The 24,153-nt window shown below is 43.3% G+C and overlaps 2 protein-coding genes across 5 annotated transcripts; one reads left to right on the top strand and one right to left on the bottom strand.

Moving 5' to 3' along the window:
* Positions 1-99: 99 nt before the first annotated feature.
* LOC129715671 (acidic phospholipase A2-like) lies at positions 100-21,438 on the top strand. 2 transcript variants are annotated; one of them, XM_055665529.1, is made up of 4 exons: positions 100-214; positions 3,298-3,448; positions 7,469-7,581; positions 21,382-21,438. In XM_055665529.1, the coding sequence occupies exons 1-4, from the start codon at positions 175-177 to the stop codon at positions 21,423-21,425; spliced, it is 348 nt and encodes a 115-aa protein (XP_055521504.1). In that variant the 5' UTR covers positions 100-174; the 3' UTR covers positions 21,426-21,438. The 2 variants fall into 2 exon arrangements, with proteins under 2 accessions (XP_055521504.1, XP_055521503.1); XM_055665528.1 differs by lacking the exon at positions 21,382-21,438 and adding an exon at positions 12,591-16,116.
* Positions 135-23,890, bottom strand: LOC129715670 (28S ribosomal protein S34, mitochondrial-like). 3 transcript variants are annotated; one of them, XM_055665525.1, is made up of 2 exons: positions 23,497-23,880; positions 135-370 (listed from the first exon to the last, which is right to left on the bottom strand). In XM_055665525.1, the coding sequence occupies exons 1-2, from the start codon at positions 23,818-23,820 to the stop codon at positions 302-304; spliced, it is 393 nt and encodes a 130-aa protein (XP_055521500.1). In that variant the 5' UTR covers positions 23,821-23,880; the 3' UTR covers positions 135-301. The 3 variants fall into 3 exon arrangements, with proteins under 3 accessions (XP_055521500.1, XP_055521502.1, XP_055521499.1); XM_055665527.1 differs by having other exon boundaries at positions 135-374; positions 23,497-23,878; XM_055665524.1 differs by lacking the exon at positions 135-370 and adding an exon at positions 17,830-18,126 and having other exon boundaries at positions 23,497-23,890.
* Between the last annotated feature and the right edge of the window lie 263 nt (positions 23,891-24,153).

Below are 24,153 nucleotides of genomic sequence, written 5' to 3'. Positions count from 1 at the left end.
CCTCCAGGCAATTGGAAAATATGACTGGAACAGAGCTGTTACTGCATGCTTGCTTTCAGGAAATGATGTCCCTGGAGGGCTGAAGAGGCTGGCATTACTTCAAAAACACTTGAGAAAACCAGAGGTCCGGCAGCTCCTTATCCTCAGTGTGAACCTAGAGCTACCTGTGTTCACATGGATTCCCCACTCTTCTGGCTGCTTGTAGCACTATCAGGTAAAGCACGTTTACGTGACTCTTTGTGCAGGAAGAAACTGCAGATGCTGGTTTAAACCGAAGATAGACACAAAATGCTGGGGTAACTCAGCAGGGCGGGCAGCATCTCTGGAGAGAAGGAATGGGTGACGTTTCGTGTCCAGATCCTTTTTCAAACTAGCTAGGGATAAGGGAAACAAGAGATATATTAATGATGATTTAGAGAGATCAAGAACAATGAATGAAAGTTATGGAAAAAAAGTAATGACAATGAAGGAAACAGGCCATTGTTAGCTGTTTGGGGTGAAAAGGAAAAGCTGGTGTGACTTAGGGGGAGGGATGGAGAGAGAGGGAATGTCGCGGTTACTTGAAGTTAGAGAAATTAATATTCATACCACTGGGCTGTAAGCTGCCCAAGCAAAATATGAAATACTGTTACTTGAAGTTAGAGAAATCAATATTCATTGACTTGTAATTGACTTTGTTCATTTTGGTTTCAATTTATTGATTTACCTTGAGAGAGGTCTGGATAGAATGGATGTGGGGAGGATGTTTCCACTAGTGGGGAGTCTAGAATAAGAATAAAAGGACACCTTTAGAAAAGAGATCAGGAGAAATTTCTTGTCAGAGGGTGGTGAATCCGTGGAATTTGTCGGCACAGGCAGCTGTGGAGGCCAAGTCAATAGATATTTTTTAAGGTGGAGATTGACAGATTCTTGATTAGTTCGGGTGTCCGGGGCTATGGGGATAAGGGCAGGTGAGAGGGAAAGATAGATCAGCCATGTTTGAATGGCGCAGTAGACTTGATGGGCCGAATGGCCTAATTCTGTTCCTATAACTTATGTATCCGGTGAGAATTGATGACTAAGACTGCTACGAGATACAATACTTCTAAATGATGCTGCGTTTAAAGTTCTATTAGAAAAAGGAAGTTGATAACTAAGAAAAAGAGGATGCATTTTGTAGCATAATCTGGGCAGGTCTTCAACCGGAGTTGTCAACAATAATGGAGAAATTCTCAAATGGATGACATAACTGGTTGATAACTGAATGTTCCCAAATTTTGATTTTAAAACTGGGAATGAAGACTAACATAAGCTGAACTTGATTTTCACAGCAATAAAACACAGTGCGCTGGAGTAACTGTGCAAGTCGGGCAGCATCCGTGGAAGGAATGGATGGGAGACATTTCTAATGTCTAATTAAGGCCTAAAGTGTGTGAAGTTGCGGGGAGGTTTACAATGTTTCTTATATAATGTCCCTTGTCTAGTCTGAAATAAAGTTCTTTATTGGATCAGAAGAAATATAATTGTGTGTGTTTTATGATTCTATACATTTATATCACATTCATGTATGTGTGTTTATAAACATTTTATTCTTTAAGAAGAATTAACAGAATTATGAACTAACAGAATTATGATACCCTATATCACACACATAAACTTCCCCCGCAATGTCAATTACCCTGCCAGTCGGGTCGGTTCCGGTTACTACAAAATCAACTCAAACATTGCTTGTGATCCATTTAAAAAGAAATTATTTAAAAAACATTAAAAAAGACAATTACCAGAGTCAAATTTTATTCTTGACAAGAAGTATGAACTGACAGAATTATGAATCTAACCCTATAATCACACACACAAACTGTTGCCCCGCAACATTGATTACACTGCCAGTCGGGTCGGGTCAGGTAGGCTCCGGTTACTAAAATGGGCGGGGAAAAATGCCCAGGATCCCCTCCGTACCGTATTACACATCAGCCCATTGCATTTCACAGGAGTAGCCTATCTTGCTCCGCTATAAAATCTTTGCTAGAAACCGCCAAAATGTTGAATTTTTGCGCTGGAAAAAAAATGTTGGGAGTCGGGATAAGTGTGAGGGACATGTACCCAACATTAAAATTCCAAACGTGAAGCGTAATGAAGGTATAGAGAAGCGAGAACTGAAGGGACTACAGCAGCTAAAGTGCTTGGTAAACATTGAAAATATTGGGAATTATCGCGTTTGTTCACTGCATTTCATCAAGTAAGGCATTATTTGTGTTTTTTCTTGATTCCTTTGGTATTTAAAAATTCTCAGAAGTGATAAATCTGGCTGTAAATTTTTCTTCAGATGCGTTTTCATTTTGTATGTAAAAACCCACGAGAACCATGGGCGATTTAAAAAAATTACAGCCAGATTTATCACTTCTGAAACTTTTTAGATGCCAAAGGAATCAAGAAAAAACACAAATAATGCCTTACTGTTGATGAAATGCAGTGAGCAAACGGCCAATGTTCGCCAAGCACTCTGGCTGTTGTTGTCCCTTCAGCTCTCGTTTTATCTACCGTCATTTCTCCTCACTTTTGGAATTCTGAAGTATGCTAAATGTCTCTCACGCTTATCCCGATTTCCATAATTATTTACAGCGCAAAAATTGACAATCTCAGCGGGTTTTAACGGGCCCGCTACGATGGAAACAATGGTAAGTGCCTACCTGCAGTTTATCGCGTGTAACCCGACTGCCGTGGACTAAGCTGATTTTGGAGCACGGTTCTGTTTTTCCATTGTTGTGCAAAATTTTATTGGCTTTAGTCTGCAGCGTAGGTTAAGTTAACCTATTCAATGGTTCAATCAATTGAATGACACTTTATTGTCCATGTACCCCTGTGCAGTGAAATGCTTTGTTCTGCATACAACTGGGTAAAAACCATACAGCAGTCCTCACCTGGGCTGTACACAAGAGTTGCTGGTGTCGACTAAGTTACAACGAGTTCATTGAACAGATTTATCTAAGATAGACACAAAATGCTGGATTAACTCAGCGAGATAGGCAACATCTCTGGGGAGAAGGAATGGGTAACGTTTCGAGTTGAAACCCTTCTTCAGACTGAAGAGTCCCAAAACGTCACCCATTCCTTTTCTCCGCTGAGTTACTGCAACATTTTAAACCAGCATCTGCAGTTCTTTCCTGAAAAGTTTTATCTCCGCCTCTCTCCAGTTGGCCCCTCCCGCCGGGTCGCCCACCTTCGTTCTTGGTCACGCCCTCACACCCCCTAAACTAAACTAAATTAAACTAATTGTCATCATGTGACGATGTAATTGTGTTTGTGATCTTTATCCAGTGCCTACGACACCTGGCCATGCGAACCTACAAAGCAGCTGGCAGCTGGGTGCTGTGCTTAAATGTGGCACAGGGCGAATATTCGCCTACATAGGGTACGGTTGTTACTGTGGACTCGGGGGACGAGGCTGGCCACGGGACAGCACAGATTGGTGAGGAAGATTCCCAAACTTTCTTTTATATATAATTGCAGCGGTAGAGTGGCTGCCTCACAGCGTCACATACCCCAGTTCGATCCTGTCTACGGGTGCTGTCTGTACGGAGTTTGCATGTTCTCCCTGTGACCGTGTGGGTTGTCATCAGCTGCTCCTGTTTCCTCCCACATTCCAATGACGTGCATGTTTGTAGACTAATTGGCTTCTCTAAATTGTCCCTAGTGTGTAGGATAGTGCCTGTGTACAAGGTGTCGGCACAGACTCAGTGGGTCGAGGGGCCTGTTTCCCCCGCTATCTCTAAAGTAGCTGACAGAAACAGCATTGTACACGAACATCCTGCCCCCCAGATCACAGAATACTTGCCACATACCTGCCTACAACATACCTCCTCACTGGTGGGACACACCAAAGATCCTATAGCAGAGCAAGATGGGTTACTCTTACACAAACGTGAAGTGCCCCCATGGGCACATTCATGGGTGATTTTATGCCTCATTTTAGCAACCAGCCTCCGGACACCATCAAAGTTCCGCCTTCTTGCAAGATCCGGCCAAAGTTGGATCCGCAGCGGGGATTCATGGGTGATTTTGGCCTCCCGGGGCAGCGGGGAGAGATCAGGAGTTGGGGTCCCGGGGCCGGCCAGAGGGGCGGGGGGGGAGTATGGGGGGGGGGGGGGGGGGGGGCGGGGACATTGTAGTAAGGGGGCAGGCGAGAGAGTGCCGGGGGAGATAAGCCTAGTGTGTGTGAAGTTGCAGGGAGGTTTACAATGTTTCTTATTTACAATTTCTTATTTAATGTCCCTTGTCTGGTCTGAAATAAAGTTCATTATTGGATTAGAAGAAATATAATTGTGTGTGTTATATACATTTATATAATTTTCATGTATGTGTGTTTTTTTTAAACATTTTATTCTTTAACAAGAATCAATAGAATTATGAACTAACAGAATTATGAATCTAACCCTATATCATGCACAAAACATCCCCCCCCCCTGTCAATTACCCTGCGAGTCGGGTCGGTTCCGGTTACTACAAAATCAACTCAAACACGGCTTGTGAGCCATTTAAAAAGAAATGATTTAAAAAACATTAAAAAAGACAATTACCAAAATCAAATTTTATTCTTGACAAGAAGTTTGAACTGACAGATTTATGAATCTAACCAACACAATCTGTTGCCCCGCAACATTGATTACAGTGCGAGTCGGGTCGGGTTAGGTAGGCGCAGGTTGCTAAAATGGGCGTGGAAAAATGCCCATGATCCCCTCCATGGCGTACTACACGTCAGTCCATTGCATTTAGCAGGAGTAGCCTATCTTGCTCTGCTATAGGATCTTTGGGACACGCCTCCAAAACCAATAGGGCACACAAACATATCAGTGTCAGCTCTGGCCCACAAATCGGTCCCACCACCCAGCCAGCAGGTCCTGGGATGAAGCTACTCCACGGCTTTAAGCCGAACACAAGGTCCTATCTGCTCTGTGTGCGTGAGGTTTCACGTTCTCCCTGTGACCGCGTGGGTTTCCTCCGGGTGGTTCAATGCTACTTTATTTCCACATCTACCGAGGCAGTGAAATGCATCTTTGCATGCAGTTCTGTAGTTCTTTGCATAAGCGCATCTTAGATACAGTACAAGCGTACAGAAATAGTGCATGGAGACAGTGTACAAGAGTCGGCCAGATTTGGCGCCATTCTCAAGTCCCGATTGCTGTAAGTGCAGTGTTTCTTGAAGGCCCGTTGTCGTGGCAGCGTTGCAGGGTCAGTCTGGCCTATTTCAGCCGTTGGAGTCATAGAAAAATAGAAAATAGGTGCAGTAGTAGGCCATTCGGCCCTTTGAGCATGCACCGCCATTCAATATGATCATGGCTGATCATCCAACTCAGTATTCTGTACCTGTCTTCTCTCCATACCCCCTGATCCCTTTAGCCACAAGGGCCACATCTAACTCCCTCTTAAATATAGCGAATGAACTGGCCTCAACTACCTTCTGTGGCAGAGAGTTCCAGAGATTCACCACTCTGTGTGATGAATCTGGTCCTCCATCGCTGCTCCACCGCTCCGTACCCTTGCAGGCCACGTATGGTCCACACGGGATGCTCCAGTCTCCTCCCGTATCCCAAACACGTGCGGGTCAGTAGGTTAATTGGCCTCTGTAAATTCCTACACATGAACTTAGTATCCTTTGATCTCTCGTTTTCACACTTTACCCTTCCATATCTCTCATTTCACTCCCCACTGACCCTCTGTCTGAAGAAGGGTCTCGACCCGAAACGTCACCTATCCAGAGATGCTGCCTGGCCAGCTGAGTTGCTCCAGCATTTTGTGTCTATCCTCTGCATAGAAATGTCTCCTCGTTTCACCCCTAAACACTGAATAGATTTTTAGGCCATTAAAGTAGTTGTGGTTTGATCAAACTACAGTTGGTTTGACAGACTCTGCAGTAAGGCAATACTTCTTTCCGCTGCTCAGTTCAATCCACTAGTTGCTTTGTCACCACTTCTGATACTAATTTGGTTTAAATTTAGAAGCAATCATGACAGAATTGGAATTCTTACCTCTTAATCAGTGCTCTAGGCCTCTGGACTACTAGTTCTGTAATGTTATCTCTATCCTACACTGTTTTTCTAAACTCCAGAGAAGATTAGTATTGTATTTGTATGTAGTTATGTAAACAAGTCATCTGGTCTGCAAATGTTGGGATATAATCATGTATCTAGAAGAATTCTCTGCATTGGAATAAACATTGTTTGAAATTCCTGTGTCCTCTAAATGCAAGTAACTGCAAGCAAAACCCACCAGCCATATCGAAAGGTTCACCTTAAGATACCATACGGTGAAACCTTTCCTTTTAGCGTGAAGGTTTAGTAGGAATCAGTCTATTAAAAACTTGATCATCAGCTCCAAGACAATTATATCCATATATTCTTCCACTAGTGGGAGATTCTTGGGCTAGAGGTCATAGCCTCAGAATTTAAGGACGTTCTTTTAGGGAAGAGTTGAGGAGAAATGTCTTTAGTTAGAGAGTGTTGTCAGAGATTATGGGGAGAAGGCAGGAGAATAGGGTTAGGAGGGAGACATTGATCAGCCATAATTGAATGGTGGAGTAGACTTGATTGGGCCGAATGGCCTAATTCTACTATCACTTATGATATTCTGTTTTTGAAATGATCTTGCTCTATTAAACTGCATCCATATTTCCCTAAACTAGTATGATGATGCTTTCGGCCACAATGGCTGATACAGGAAAAGACACAAAGTGCTGGAGTAACTCAGCGGGTCAGGCAGCATCTCTGGAGAACATGGATTGGTGATGTTTTTGGTCAGGACCCTTGCTCAGACTGATTTTAGAGTAGGGGGGAGAAATTTGGAAGAGAGGTGGGGGCAGGACAAAGCTAGTCAAGGGATAGACGTGTAAAAGGAACTGCAGATGTTGGTTTACAAAAAAAAGACACAACATGCTGGAGTAAGTCAGTGGGTTAGGCAGCATCTCTAAAAATCTTGAAACACAGAAGGTAACGGACAAAGGATCGCTTCCCATTTATTTTGCTTGGCTTGCATCGTAAGGAAAGAAATGGACAAATTGTTGAGTTGAGTTTAGTTTAGTGTCACGTGTACCGAGGTGGTGTAAAAAAATGTCTGGGAAAGACAATACACGATTATAATCGAGCCATTAAGAATGTACAGATACATGAAAAAGGAAATAACGTTTAGTTCAAGATAAAGCCAATAAAGACCGATCAAAGATATTCCGAAGGTCTCCAATGAGGTAGATAGTAGTTTAGGAACGCCCTCTAGTTGTTGATAGGATGGTTCAGTTGCCTGATAACAGCTGGGAAGAAGCTGCCCCTGAATCTGGAGGTGTGCGTTTTCACACTTCTATACCTTTGGGCCCCAATGGCAATTATCTACTGCTGAGCCGTTTAACAATGTGTTTTGTCCCTCGTCATTCTCACGTTAAACAAAGCGCCCAGTCAATTATTTACTGATTCCTTCATCTCTTCCTTCTTTGCTCCTTAAGGTGCTGCTTTAATCATGACTGCTGTTATAGGAAAGCGGAGGCTGTTGGTTGTCGTCCCAAGTCTAATACCTACCACTGGTATTGCAGCACAGCCAGTAAAACACCAAGATGTAGTGAGTATCTGACAAGATAATACTGAAAGGGGGCATCGCACTGCGGGAAACAATCATCGGGAGGTGGGAGTGCGAGAGGCTTGAAGTGTGCCGTGTATCCGGAAACTAGCAAATAAGCCAGGCCCAACAAATATCAGAAGCCAGTATTACACGCGTGCATCATTGTCTTCCAATTGAACCCAACACTCAATAGTTGGTGAGTTCATATGTTTGGAAGCTATCATTGACCTTTTTGTCCATCATTGACCAGGTCCTGGTACCCGATTGATAGTGTGTGAGGTCCCTGGTTCAACTCTGGTTTCAGCACCAATTTGTAAATTTAGGGTGGCACAGTGGTAGAGTTGCTGCCTTACAGTGCCCGAGACCCGGGTTCGATCCTGACTACAGGTGCTTGTCTGCACGGAGTTTGCCCGTTCTGCCTGTGACCTGCGTGGGTTTTCTCAGGGTGCTCTGGTTTCCTCCCACATTCCAAAGATGTGTGGGTTTGTAGGTTAATTGGCTTCGGAAAAATTATCTCCAGTGTGTAGGTTAGAACTGGATTATGGGTGATCGCTGGTCGGCACGGACTAGGTGGGCCGAAGGGCCCGTTTCCTTGCTGTATCTCTAAGAAGTCCAAGACAGGGAACAGTAATGGGTACTTGCTGAAAACTGCAGGGGTCACATGACACACATAGCCCACCCAGGTGATGAAATGTCTTATCGTACTGTGTCAGAAGGAACTGCAGATGCTGGTTTACACCGAAGATAGACACAAAATGCTGGAGTAACTCTGTGGGACAGGCAGCATCTCTGGAGAGATGGAATGGGTGATGTTTCAGATCGAGACCCCTTCTTCAAACTGTCTGTCTGTATGCCGTCATATCTTACTGACCTGCTTCTGGCCCTTGATTCAGTAACAACCCCCTTCCCGTTCCTCTTTTTGCTGTGCCCCTCCTCCACCCTGGTGCATATTCATTTCTCCCACAATTCTGTCCCTCTTTCCCCCACGATCCACCCCTGTCGACATCCCACCTTCTGACTTTACATTTCACACCCCTTCTCTCCTTATGAATGAATAAATACGTTTATTGGCCAAGTATTCACATACAAGGAATTTGACTTGGTGCTCCGCCAACAAGTGACATTACATACAGTGACAGTTAGGAATGACACATAAAACATTAAACATTAATCATTTAGTATCTGACACCCTTTTGTCAATTTCATTTTGCCCAGAGTAGAGGAATCAAGAACCAGAGGACATTGGTTTAAAGTGAGGGGGGAAAGATTTAATAGGAACCTGAGGGGCAACTTTGTTTACGCAGAGGGTGGTATGTATATGGAACGAGCTGCCGGAGGAGGTAGTTGAGGCAGGTACTATCACAAAGTTTAAAAAACATTTGGACAAGTACATGGTTTGGAGGGATATGGGCCAAACGCAGGCAGGTGGGACTAGTGTAGATGGAGCATGTTGGTCAGTGTGGGCAGGTTGGACCTTTTTCCACACTATGACTGACATTATTAGTACGCTTCATTAGTAATGGGCCTGCGTCAATGTGCTGGAAGAGGCGGGATGATTGGAAACGCTTGCAGTCTAATGTAAAATGGAATTTGATTCCCTTATTAGTCCTTGAGACTGATCTCATAACATGGATGCTATGAATGAACGAGTTGTGTAGAGGCACAGTTAGAACATTAAGATAATACCGCGTACAACATTCACAATTGTTTTGGTTCATTGAGTTTATTGTGGAGAACATGATGAGTGGTGAAAAGGGCATTTAGTACCCAAGAGAAAGAACTGTAATCATATCCAAACTGGGCTTGGGCACTCCAATAGACCATAAACATGCAGACTGTTTGGAAGAACTTGTTACTGTTTCAACAATGTAATTATTCAAATATCATAGACACAAAACACTGGAGTGACTCAGCAGGTCAAACAGCATCCCTGGAGAAAAGGAATGGGTGACGTTTCGGGTCAAGACGTTTCTTCAATCCCTGAAGAGTCTATTTTGGGTCTATCTTTGGTTTAAACCAGCATCAGCAAATTATTCAAAAATCACATATTTTCACACTTCTACAGCAAGCTGTCTGAGGCATCTAACCATAAAAGGGCTTCTTCTAAACCTTCAATTGCAAACATTCTTACGAACATATGTTTTTTTTTAATTAGTCTGCTTTTGCTAAACTTCTGATTGTTGTTGAACAAGAAGTATTAATGATAACAAATAATTGGTTTGAAGAAGTACTGTATTAAATTAATATTAAAGATATGGTCATTGACCCCAAATTCTCCAGCATGACTTGATCTTGGCTGCATAGTTTAAGTTTATTTCTGCAACCCAGGTTACCATGGTTTATTAAGCTTGTACTGTATCTCTTAATAATCTACTCAGAACTCACTATTATTTCTTGTGCAAGTCAAAGTATTTCAAAGAGAGCAGAAATATATGGACTTAACCATAATATTAGTAACCTCTCAAAAGGTAAAATGGATATTGTTTCACCTTCTGTAATCAGGAACACATGCTGACCTGTAAAACATGTGTAAAAGTAAAAGTATCGTCTTGTGTGCCAAATACATGTCCTGCAGATAAATTGATATACGTAAATGTTGGTGAATGTCATAAAGTAAAAATGTTCTATGAAAATAGGCAGAGATATTGAGTGGGATTTCGCCATATTAAGGAAAATGAGGCCCAATAAATTGGAATCCAAACTCTTGTGGGGCGCAAAACTGGTGTTTTGTAAACCATCAAGTACCTGGTTAAAAATCATTAAAGAAAGACACAAAGTAGATATGTTACAAAGCCTACCTGAATCGTGGCTGAGCATCTGCCCTACCCCGTGTGCGCGATTTTGGCGCTGTTTAGAGGGGGCGGGTTTAAAACGCGATTTTTACTAGGCTGTTGCAATCGAAAATGTTCAGCCTAGCAAATCATTAACGGAAAATCGCTGAAAGACCCCGTCGCAAAAGGTATTATTAGTTTTTATGGCCTTGTATAATAGTTATAGTAGTTTAAAAATCACTCTCTCAACCCGCAACCTCTCGCAGCCCCAGGGTTTTATAAAGCAAACAATTAAAGGTATGTACCTTATTTTTACATTAAATGGGGCTTGTATATAACCCTGTATATAAAATTTTCTATAGCGAGTAGTTCATTTTGGGCTCTTTATATCCCGCAGTATTTTTCTGGGCACTTGAGGGCACAAATCCAGCGCAATGTGAACGTTCGAAACCAGCGCGTTCACAGGAACCCACTAGAAAGCTGATTTAAATTGACCTTAATTTACAGCAATTGAACACTAAATTCCTTCCATTTGGCCTATAAATTAATGTAAATGAGATTTAAAAATCATGTTTTATTGTGAATTATTTGTGAATATTATTTGGACACTTGGGCTATTTAAAAATGTAATTATTTATTAAGTAATGGATAGATGTTTAGATCTAGTAATTGAAGTTTGAAATTAGCTACAATTGGGTAACTAACTAATTATATGCTTTAATTTCAGGTCATCCAAGTAAGATTATTTTATATTTGTTTCAGAATGCTTCAATCTATGATAACTGAAAATTTCATTCAGTTCTCTTAATTTTTAAGAAGGTTATGGGCTTTTGACTGTCCACGATCACAGCTTTTTTGTTATGTCCATAGAAAATCAATAGGGAACAAGATGCTAATTTCCCAGTATGAAAATGGCCATAACTTTTTTATTACTGGAGATATGAAAGTGAATTAGGTGTCAAATTAAACTTATTGTTATGCTTTATCTGATGGGATAAATTGCAGACTTAATTTTTTAAATTTCAAAATTTTGTAACATTGCTACACAAAGTGAAGGAGTAACTCAATTGCAGTACTTCAGTCCGACGAAGGGTCCCGACCCGAAACTCCGCTTATCCACGTTCTCCACACACGTTGGCTGACCCGCTGAGTTACTCCAGCACTTTGTGTACTTGTTTTGTAAACCAGCGTCTGCGGTTCCTTGCATCAACCCATCACTGTGCCCAAAGCAGCATTAAACATTTATGCAAGCCTGTCTAAAATGTTAAATCTTAAAAGAACGTGCAAACTCCACTCAGCCAGACAGCGCCCAAGGTCAGGATTGAACCTGGTTCTCTGGCACCGTGAGGCAGTGGCTCTATGAGCCGCACCACCGTGCATGTCTGCAACCATTTGAACGATGGTTCACGACGTTTGGATGCTAAACATGATTGAACAAGGGTTGCCACCAACTGAAGGAAATGTGAATCAATGGAAACATGAACTACTTCAGGAAAAGCTCCAACATTCACGGGTGCACACTTAGACAAAATAATGCAGAATACAAATCTGTGCGTTACTGAGTCAGTAGAACTGTTGGGGGCAAAGCCACTGCCTTTGGTCTAGAGCTAGTCCTCAATAGGGTATCCTGGTGCACATAGGCATTGGGCTGAAGGGCCTGTTTCCGTGCTGTCTGACACTACGACTCCATGTGTTCAAAGTCCTGGGAATAGGGCCCGAGGTCAGGATTGAACCTGGTTCTCTGGCGCTGTGAGGCAGCAGAACACCAGTTGCGTCGCTGTGCGGCTCTGTTGCTTTTGTGGAGCGAGGGAGTGGAGGTGGCATTAAGGATGACACCTCCAACAAGCGATAGATGGTGTGAGGTTTGATTGTAAAATTTCCTGATTGAAATGTCATCAATGAAGTCTAGAACACAAATTGTGCAGCAGTGAGTGCTTTAAGGTGAGGTGGGGAGATTGAATAGGAACCTGAGGGGAAACTCTTTTACACAAAGGGTGGTGGGTGTATGGAACGAGCTGCCGGAGGAGAGAGTTGAGGCATGTGCTATCTTATCTTTTAAAAGGCATTTGCACAGGTACATGAATAGGATAGGTTTGGAGGGATATGGGCCAAGATGGGACTGGTGTAGATGGGGCATCTTGGTCAGTGCGGGCAAGTTGGGCCGAAGTGTCTGTTTCTGAGTTCTTTGATTCTTTGACTCTATGACCTTATAAGTAATGATATTTTATTTTATTACAGAGGCACGCAATACCAGATGTCAAAAGAAGAATTGTGACTGTGATGTGGAGTTAACAAATTGCTTAAAGAGGCAGAAATACCAAATGAGATATGCGTTATGGCCCAATTTCCGTTGTGGCAATACAGTGCCATGTTGTGAGGCCCCGGTAGAGAAACATCGATGCCTATTGTGAATTGTTAATTATGTCTGAGCATGAAACTAGCTTTGATTTAACTCAGTATAAGGAGTCAGCAACAAAAGCTTTTCACTGTACCTCGGTACACATGACAATCAACGGAAATAAACCAAAAAATATATATTGTACAGAAAAATACGTTCACTTTGCATCCTGCGAACCAAGGATCACAGGAAATTGTAGTCACGACACCCACTAATGATCTAAAAATCAACATTAATGAAGAACAAATTGTCGTCTCCACTGCAATGCCCCTGCACTCTTTGCATTTATTTCCATATATCCATTGGGGTGCAAGGCGGTGAATTTTGTCCTGTTGCCATGAACTACACTTTGATTAAGAAGTCCATAATTTCATAAATCATAGGAGTAGAATTAGGCCATTTAACCCATCAAGTCTACTCTGCCATTCAATCATGGCCGATCTATCTTTCCGTCTCAACCCCATTCTCCTGCCTTCTCCCCATAAGCCTTGACACCCATACCAATCAAGTATCTGTCAATTTCCGCCTTGAAATCACCCAATGGCTTGGCCTCCACCACCATCAGTGGCAATGAATTCCACAGATTCACCACCCTCTGATTAAAGAAATTCCTCCTCGTCTCCTTTCTAAAGGTACACCCTTGGATTCTGAGGCTGTGCCCTCTGGTCCGAGACTGCCTCACCATTGGAGACATCCTCTCCACGTCCAAACTATCCAAGCCTATCACTATCCGGTCGGTACGTTTCAATGTATGATAGCGGGGCAGTGTAATACAAGCTGAAGCAATGATCTGCATGATTCACTCAAGGCCATTAAGGCCTTTCACACCGAGTGACTTGCACGTCACAATCAAAACATTTAATCAGTACAAAATTTAACCGGAGAATGAATCTTAAAAGATCAGTCCCTTCTGTTCAGATTGTAAAAGGAACATGGATTTGGAATGTTGTTTGCTCTGTTCGTTTTTATAGATACTTTTTACTTCCTCTTTTGCCAAAGCACTCTCAAGATTCAAGAGAGTTTATTGTCGTGTGTCCCAGATAGGACAATGAAATTCTTGCTTTGCTTCAGCACAACAGAAGAAAAAAAAAAGTAGGCATAAATAAATACAGAACAGAACTGATCAGTGTAACCATATACCAATGAATATCAAGTCAAGTCAAGTTTATTTGTCACATACACATACGAGATGGGCAGTGAAATGAAAGTGGCAATGCTCGCGGACTTTTGTGCAAAAAGACAAACAACCAAACAAACTATAAACTCAATCATAACACACATATTCTTTTACATAATAAATAATGGAAGGAAAAACGTTCAGTAGAATTAGTCTCTGGTGAGATAGGCGTTTACAGTCCAAATGGCCTCTGGGAAGAAACTCCTTCTCAACCTCTCCGTTCTCACCGCATGGCAACGGAGGCGTTTGCCTGACCATAGCAGCTGGAACAGTCCGTTGCATGGGTGGAAGGGGTCTCTCGTGATATTGTTGGCTCTGGAGTTGCACCTCCTGATGTATAGTTCCTGCAGGGGGGCAAGTGAAGTTTCCATAGTGCGTTTGGACGAACGCACTACTCTCTGCAGAGCATTCTTGTCCTTGGCAGAGCAATTCCCAAACTAGATGATAATGTTCCCGGACAAGAATATATATATATATACACACACATAAATAAACAGATAAAGTGCTAATGGACTATTAATGATCAGAGTATTGTTTGAGTTGAGTTTAATAGCCCCATGGCTGTGGGGAAGCAGTTATTCTTGAACCTGGATGTTGCACATTTCAGGATCCTGTACCTTTTACCTGAAGGCAGCGGGGAGATGAGTGAGTGGCCAGGATGGTGTGGGTCCTTGATGATGCTGGCAGCCTTTTCAAGTTCAAGTGAGTTTATTGTCATGTGTCCCTGTATAGGACAATGAAATTCTTGCTTTGCTTAAGCACACAGAAAAAATAGTAGGCATTTACTACAAAACAGATTAATGTGTCCATATACCATGATATAAATATATACACACAAGAATAAATAAACTCGTAACGTGCAAATAACAGAAATTGGTTGATAGAACACAAGGTCCTATCTGCTCTGTGTACGTGAGGTTTCACGTTCTCCCTGTGACCGCGTGGGTTTCCTCCGGGTGGTTCAATGTTACTTTATTGCCACATCTACCGAGGCAGTGAAATGCATTTTTGCATGCAGTTCTGTACTTCTTTGCATAAGCGCATCTTAGATACAGTACAAGCGTACAGAAATAGTGCATGGAGACAGTGTACAAGAGTCGGCCAGATTTGGCGCCATTCTCAAGACCCGATTGCTGTAAGTGCAGTGTTTCTTAACCTGCCTGTGAAGGCCCGTTGTCATGGCAGCATTGTAGGGTCAGTCTGGCCTAGTTCAGCCGTTGGAGTCATAGAAAAATAGAAAATAGGTGCAGGAGTAGGCCATTCGGCCCTTTGAGCCTGCACCGCCATTCAATATGATCATGGCTGATCATCCAACTCAGTATTCTGTACCTGTCTTCTCTCCATACCCCCTGATCCCTTTAGCCACAAGGGCCACATCTAACTCCCTCTTAAATATAGCGAATGAACTGGCCTCAACTACCTTCTGTGGCAGAGAGGTCCAGAGATTCACCACTCTGTGGGATGAATCTGGTCCTCCATCGCTGCTCCACCGCTCCGTACCCCTGCAGGCCGCGTATGGTCCACACGGGATGCTCCAGTCTCCTCCCGTATCCCAAACACGTGCGGGTCAGTAGGTTAATTGGCCTCTGTAAATTCCTACACATGAACTTAGTACCCTTTGATCTCTCGTTTTCACACTTTACCCTTCCATATCTCTCATTTCACTCCCCGCTGACCCTCTGTCTGAAGAAGGGTCTCGACCCGAAACATCACCTATCCAGAGATGCTGCCTGGCCAGCTGAGTTGCTCCAGCATTTTGTGTCTATCCTCTGCATAGAAATGTCTCCTCGTTTCACCCCTAAACACTGAATAGATTTTTAGGCCATTAAAGTAGTTGTGGTTTGATCAAACTACAGTTGGTTTGACAGACTCTGCAGTAAGGCAATACTTCTTTCCGCTGCTCAGTGCAATCCACTAGTTGCTTTGTCACCACTTCTGATACTAATTTGGTTTAAATTTAGAAGCAATCATGACAGAATTGGAATTCTTACCTTTTAATCAATGCTCTAGGCCTCTGGACTACTAGTTCTGTAATGTTATCTCTATCCTACACTGTTTTTCTAAACTCCAGAGAAGATTAGTATTGTATTTGTATGTAATTATGTAAACAAGTCATCTGGTCTGCAAATGTTGGGATATAATCATGTATCTAGAAGAATTCTCTGCATTGGAATAAACATTGTTTGAAATTCCTGTGTCCTCTAAATGCAAGTAACTGCAAGCAAAACTCACCAGCCATATTGAAAGGTTCACCTGAAGATACCATACGGTGAAACCTTTCCTTTTAGCGTGAAGGTTTCTTAGTAGGAATCAGTCTATTAAAAACTTGATCATCAGCTCCAAGACAATTATATCCATCCTTGGATAGGATATACTCTTCCACTAGTGGGACAGTCTTGGGCTAGAGGTCAGAGCCTCAGAATTAAAGGACATTCTTTTAGGGAAGAGATGAGGAAAAATTTCTTTAGTTAGAGAGTGGTGTCAGATATTATGGGGAGAAGGCAGGAGAATAGGGTTAGGAGGGAGACATTGATCAGCCATAATTGAATGGTGGAGTAGACTTGATTGGGCCGAATGGCCTAATTCTACTATCACTTATGATATTCTGTTTTTGAAATGATCTTGCTCTATTAAACTGCATCCATATTTCCCTAAACTATTATGATGATGCTTTCAGCCACAATGGCTGATACAGGAAAAGACACAAAGTACTGGAGTAACTCAGCGGGTCAGGCAGCATTTCTGGAGGACATGGATTGGTGATGTTTTTGGTCAGGACCCTTCTTCAGACTGATTTTAGAGCAGGGGAGAGAAATTTGGAAGAGAGGTGGGGGCAGGACAAAGCTAGGCAAGGGATAGACGTGTAAAAGGAACTACAGATGTTGGTTTACAAAAAAAAGACACAACATGCTGGAGTAAGTCAGTGGGTTAGGCAGCATCGCTAAAAATCTTGAAACACAAAGGTAACGGACAAAGGATCGCTTCCCATTTGTTTTGCTTGGCTTGCATCGTAAGGAAAGAAATGGACAAATTGTTGTGTTTAGTTTAGTGTCACGTGTACCGAGGTGGTGTAAAAAAATGTTGTTGCGTGCTAACCAGTCAGGGAAAGACAATACACGATTATAATCGAGCCATTAAGAATGTACAGATACATGAAAAAGGGAATAACGTTTAGTTCAAGATAAAGCCAATAAAGATCAATCAAAGATATTCCGAAGGTCTCCAATGAGGTAGATAGTAGTTTAGGAACGCTCTCTAGTTGTTGATAGGATGGTTCAGTTGCCTGATAACAGCTGGGAAGAAACTGCCCCTGAATCTGGAGGTGTGCGTTTTCACACTTCTATACCTTTGGCCCCAATGACAATTATCTACTGCTGAGCCGTTTAACAACGTGTTTTGTCCCTCGTCATTCTCACGTTAAACAAAGCGCCCAGTCAATTATTTACTGATTCCTTCATCTCTTCCTTCTTTGCTCCTTAAGGTGCTGCTTTAATCATGACTGCTGTTATAGGAAAGCGGAGGCTGTTGGTTGTCGTCCCAAGTCTCACACCTACAACTGGTATTGCAACAAAGCCAAAGAAACACCAAGATGAGTGTAGTGAGTATCTGACAAGATAATACTGAAAGGGGGCATCGCACTGCAGGAAACAATCATCGGGAGGTGGGACTGCGAGAGGCTTGAAGTATGCAGTGTATCCGGAAACTAGCAAATAAGCCAGGCCCAACAAATATCAGAAGCCAGTATTACACGCGTGCATCATTGTCTTCCAATTGAACCCAACACTCAATAGTTGGTGAGTTCATATGTTTGGAAGCTATCATTGACCTTTTTGTCCATCATTGACCAGGTCCTGGTACCTGATTGATAGTGTGTGAGGTTCCTGGTTCAACTCTGGTTTCAGCACCAATTTGTAAATTTAGGGTGGCACAGAGGTAGAGTTGCTGCCTTGCAGTGCCCGAGATCCGGGTTCGATCCTGACTACGGATGCTTGTCTGTACGGAGTTTGCCCGTTCTGCCTGTGACCTGCGTGGGTTTTCTCAGGGTGCTCTGGTTTCCTCCCACATTCCAAAGATGTGTGGGTTTGTAGGTTAATTGGCTTCGGAAAAATTATCTCCAGTGTGTAGGTTAGAACTGGATTATGGGTGATCGCTGGTCGGCACGGACTAGGTGGGCCGAAGGGCCCGTTTCCTTGCTGTATCTCTAAGAAGTCCAAGACAGGGAATAGTAATGGGTACTTGCTGAAAACTGCAGGGGGTCACATGACACACATAGCCCACCCAGGTGATGAAATGTCTTATCGTACTGTGTCAGAAGGAACTGCAGATGCTGGTTTACACCGAAGATAGACACAAAATGCTGGAGTAACTCTGTGGGACAGGCAGCATCTCTGGAGAGATGGAATGGATGATGTTTCAGATCGAGACCCGTTCTTCAAACTGTCTGTCTGTATGCCTGTCTTATCTTACTGACCTGCTTCTGGCCCTTGATTCAGTAACAACCCCCTTCCCGTTCCTCTTTTTGCTGTGGTACTCCTCCACCCTGGTGCATATTCATTTCTCCCACAATTCTGCCCCTCTTTCCCCCTCGATCCACCCCTGTCGACATCCCACCTTCTGACTTTACATTTCACTCCCCTTCTCTCCTTATGAATGAATGAATACGTTTATTGGCCAAGTATTCACATACAAGGAATTTGCCTTGGTGCTCCGCGCACAAGTGACAACATTACATACAGTGACAGTTAGGAATGACACATAAAACATTAAACATTAATCATTTAATATCTGACACCCTTTTGTCTCCTTTCAATCTCTATCCTTGGTCCACCTATCTGCTAATCAAACATAGGGTGAAGTTGCCTGATCTGTAGGGAGAGGTTGAGCAGGCTAGGACTTTATTCCTTGGACCACAGGAGGATGAAGGGTGATCTTATTGAAGTGCATAAGATAGTGAGAGGAATAGATTGGGTAAATACAGTCTTTTGCCCAGAGTAGAGGAATCAAGAACCAGAGGACATTGGTTTAAAGTGAGGGGGGAAAAATTTAATAGGAACCTGAGGGGGCAACTTTTTTTACGCAGAGGGTGATATGTATATGGAATGAGCTGCCCGAGGAGGTAGTTGAGGCAGGTACTATCACAAAGTTTAAAAAACATTTGGACAAGTACATGGTTTGGAGGGATATGGACCAAATGCAGGCCGTTGGGGCTAGTGTAGATGGAGCATGTTGGTCGGTGTGGGCAAGTTGGACCCGTTTCCACACTATGACTCTGACATTATTAGTACGCTTCATAAGTAATGGGCTTGCGTCAATGTGCTGGAGGAGGCGAGATGATGGAAACGCTTGCAATCTAATGTTCAATGGAATTTGATTCTCTTATTAGTCCTTGAGACTGATCTCATAACATGGATGCTATGAATGAACGAGTTGTGTAGAGGCACAGTTAGAACATTAAGATAATACCGTGTACAACACTCACAATTGTTTTGATTCATTGAGTTTATTGTGGAGAACATGATGAGTGGTGAAAAGGGCATTTAGTACCCAGGAGAAAGAACTGTAATCATATCCAAACTGGGCCTGGGCACTCCAAAAGAGCATAAACATGCAGACTGTTTGGAAGAACTTGTTACTGTTTCAACAATGCAATTATTCAAATATCATAGACCCAAAACTCTGGAGTGACTCAGCAGGTCAAACAGCATCCCTGGAGAAAAGGAATGGGTGACGTTTAGGGTCAAGACCCTTCTTCAGATCCTCAGGGTCTAAAGAAGGGTCTCGACACAAAATGCCACCCATTCTTTTTTCTCCAGAGATGCTGTTTGACCAGCCGAGTTATTCCAGTTTTATGGGTCTAACCAGCATCTGCACATTATTCAAAAATCACATCTTTTCACAGCAAGCAAGGGATCTAACCATAAAAGGTCTTCTTCCAAACATTCTTACAAATGTTTTTGTTTCTTAGTCTGCTTTTGCTAAACTTCTGATTGTTGTTGAACAAGAAGTACTAATGATATCAAATAATTGGTTTGAAGACGTTACTGTACCCAGCAGTTAAATTAATATTAAAGATATGGTCATTGACCTAAAATTCTCTAGCATTACTTGATCTTGGCTGCATAGTTTAAGTTTATTTCTGCAACCCAGGTTACCATGGTTTATTAAGCTTGTACTGTATCTCTTAATAATCTACTCAGAACTCACTTTTATTTCTTGTGCAAGAAAGTATTTCAAAGAGAGCAGAAATATATGGACTTAACCATAATATTAGTAACCTCTCAAAAGGTAAAATGGATATTGTTTGACCTTCTGTAATTAGGAACACATGCTGACCTGTAAAACATGTTTAAAAGTATCGTCTTGTGTGCCAATTACATGTCCTGCAGATGAATTGATATACGTAAATGTTGGTGAATGACATAAAGTAAAAATGTTCTATGAAAATAGGCAGAGATATTGAGTGGAAAAATTTCGCCATATTAAGGAAAATGGGGTCCAATAAATTGGAATACAAACTCTTGTGGGGCGCAAAACTGGTCCTTTGTAAAACATCAAGTACCTGGTTAAAAATCATTAAAGAAAGACACAAAGTGCTGGAGTAACTCAATTGCAGTACTTCAGTCCGAAGAAGGGTCCCGACCCAAAACTCCGCTTATCCTCGTTCTCCGCACACCCTGGCTGACCCGCTGAGTTACTCCAGCACTTTGTGTATTTTTTTTGTAAACCAGTGTCTGCGGTTCCTTGTATCAACCCATCACTGTGCCAAAGCAGCATTAAACATTTATGCAAGCCCGTCTTAAATGTTAAATCTTAAAAGAACGTGCAAACTCCACGCAGACAGACAGCGCCCAAGGTCAGGATTGAACCTGGTTCTCTGGCGTTGTGTCTGCAATCATTTGTACGATGGTTCACGACGTTTGGATGCTAAATATGATTGAACAAGTCTGACACTAAGGCTCCATGTGTATAAAGTCCTGGGAATAGGACCCGAGGTCAGGATTGAACCTGGTTCTCTGGCGCTGTGAGGCAGTTTCGTCGCTGTGCGGCTCTGTTGCTTTTGTGGAGCGAGGGAGTGGAGGTGGCATTAAGGACCTCCAACAAGCGATAGATGGTGTGAGGTTTGATTGTACAATTTCCTGATTCAAACTTCATCAATGAAGTCTAGAACACAAACTATGCAGCAACGAGTGCTTTAAGGTGAGGTGAGGGGGTGGTGGGGAAAGATTTAATAGGAACCTGAGGGGAAACTCTTACACAAAGGGTGTATGGAACGAACTGCCGGAGGAGGGAGTTGAGGCACATACTATCATATCGTTTAAGAGGCATTTGGACAGGTACATGAATAGGATAGGTTTGGAGGGATATAGGCCAAGGTGGGACTAGTGTAGATGGGGCCACGTTGTATGACTATGATCCTATGACACTATAAGTAATGATATTTTATTTTATTACAGGGGCACGCAATACCAGATGTGAAAAGAAGATTTGTGAGTTGTGAGTGTGATGTGGTGCTATCAAAATGCTTAAAGAGGGCGAGAAGACTCAAATTTCTCATGTTGTTTTTTTATCAGGGTATCACAGATTAAACCATTACCGACCAAATGTCGAAAAGCAAGAAAACATAGAAACATAGAAATTAGGTGCAGGAGTAGGCCATTCGGTCCTTCGAGCCTGCACCGCCATTCAATATGATCATGGCTGATCATCCAACTCAGTATCCCGTACCTGCCTTCTCTCCATACCCCCTGATTCCCTTAGCCACAAGGGCCACATCTAACTCCCTCTTAAATATAGCCAATGAACTGGCCTCAACTACCCTCTGTGGCAGAGAGTTCCAGAGATTCACCACTCTCTGTGTGAAAAAAGTTCTTCTCATCTTGGTTTTAAAGGATTTCCCCCTTATCCTTAAGCTGTGACCCCTTGTCCTGGACTTCCCCAACATCGGGAACAATCTTCCTGCATCTAGCCTGTCCAACCCCTTAAGAATTTTGTAAGTTTCTATAAGATCCCCTCTCAATCTTCTAAATTCTAGAGCGTATAAACAAAGTCTATCCAGTCTTTCTTCATAAGACAGTCCTGACATTCCAGGAATCAGTCTGGTGAGAACCGTCTCTGCACTCCCTCTATGGCAATAATGTCCTTCCTCAGATTTGGAGACCAAAACTGTACGCAATACTCCAGGTGTGGTCTCACCAAGACCCTGTACAACTGCAGTAGAACCTCCCTGCTCCTATACTCAAATCCTTTTGCAATGAAAGCTAACATACCATTCGCTTTCTTTACTGCCTGCTGCACCTGCATGCCTACCTTCAATGACTAGTGTACCATGACACCCAGGTCTCGCTGCATCTCCCCCTTTCCCAATCGGCCACCATTTAGATAATAGTCTGCTTTCCCGTTTTTGCCACCAAAAAGAGGATTTACAAGCATTTTTCCAGGATTCGAGGACCTCGAATCCTGATAGCAGTTATCGGGAGAAGTAGGGAAAGCCAGGACTTCATTCCCTGGAGCGCAGGAGGCGAAGAGGTGTATTAAACCATGAGGGGTATTCTGCCCTACTTTGATAAAAGGAAGCAACTGACAAAAAGGCGTTTTCTTTTAAATGAGGAAAACGTGTTTTTCTTTCAGCTCTCTGTGATGGAATTTCTTCTCTGGTATAAATATATTCAAATTTTATAAATATATTCAAATTTCATATTTTAAGCCCTCCCTTCACCACCTCCAGTTTAAATTCCATTTGGAATATTTTGGAGGACCAAGAAACCAAGAAAATTGTACTCGGAGAAGATTTATTTTGACCACACCATTGTGTAGAGCATATCTCAAGTACCCTAAAACAAGTAATAACTCAATTTTGACAAAATTGTCAGTTGTTTCCTTTTGTCAAATTAGGGCAGTATTGATGGGGAGAATGCAGAGTCTTTTACCCAGGGTAGGGGAATCGAAAACTAGAGGACATGGGTTTATGGGAAAAGGTTTAATAGGAACCCGAGGTGCAACTTTTTCACTCAGAGGGACGGATGAGCTGCCAGAGGAACTAGTTGCAGGAGTAGGCCATTCGGCCCTTCGAGCCTGCGTCGCCATTCAATATGATCATGGCTGATCATCCATCTCAGCATCCCGTACCTGCCTTCTCTCCATACCCCCTGATCCCTTTAGCCACAAGGGCCACATCTTAAATATAGCCAATGAACTAGCCTCAACCACCTTCTGTGGCAGAGAATTCCAGAGATTCACCACTCTCTGTGTGAAAAATGTTTTTCTCATCTCGGTCCTAAAAGATTTCCCCCTTATCCTTAAACTGTGACCCCTTGTTCTGGACTTCCCCAACATCGGGAACAATCTTCCTGCATCTAGCCTGTCCAACCCCTTTAGAATTTTGTAAGTTTCTATAAGAACCCCCCTCAATCTTCTAAATTCTAGCGAGTACAAGCCGAGTCTATCCAGTCTTTCTTCATATGAAAGTCCTGACATCCCAAGAATCAGTCTGGTGAACCTTCTCTGTACTCCCTCTATGGCAAGAATGTCTTTCCTCAGATTAGGAGACCAAAACTGTACGCAATACTGACCTGGGCCGTGTAGTCCACCCTGACCTTGTCCACCCGCCAGTAACAGGCCGGGCCGTGCGCCAGCAGCCACGACTTGGTGGTGACCATGCGGCCGATGCCGAAGAGCGGCAGGCGGGCGAGCAGCGGGAAGAGGCGGCTCTCGGTGCGGATGTCGCGGTGGGCGAGGACCGGGAGCCGCTTGCCGCTGGCCACCCGCCTCATGGTGCCGTAGTCGAGCTCCAGCCGCTGGCTGTCCCGCCGCTGGCGCCGGTCCCGCTGCGCCCAGTATTCCCGCACCCGCCGGGCCAGCGCCGCGATGGCGCGCACCTTCTTCTTGCCCCCCATAGCAACCGCACCCGGACCCTAGAGCGGGGGGCACCGCCGCCGCCCACCGGCCGTCTCACCCTAACCCGTCCCCCGCTCCACCACATGTCCCGGGGAAAGGTTCCGCTTCCATCTCCCCTCCTCCCGTGTGTGCAGTCCTAGCGCCCCCTGCAGGACTCACACCCGGCCACAAACAGCGGACAATAGGTGCAGGTGGAGCAGCAGAGTCGACAGTGTTTTATTGTCATCTGCCTGTAGCCGAACATTGACATTGTTACTTGCAGCAGCACAGCAGAAGGTGCAATGCAAACAATATGATAAACAACAGAAAAAGCTCGTTGTGTATACGTGTAT

Source organism: Leucoraja erinacea, unplaced genomic scaffold, assembly GCF_028641065.1.
Source record: "Leucoraja erinacea ecotype New England unplaced genomic scaffold, Leri_hhj_1 Leri_1311S, whole genome shotgun sequence".
NCBI lineage: Eukaryota > Metazoa > Chordata > Chondrichthyes > Rajiformes > Rajidae > Leucoraja > Leucoraja erinaceus.
The sequence above is the reverse complement of the archived record's forward strand: the minus strand, read 5'-3'. Positions and strand labels throughout refer to the sequence as shown.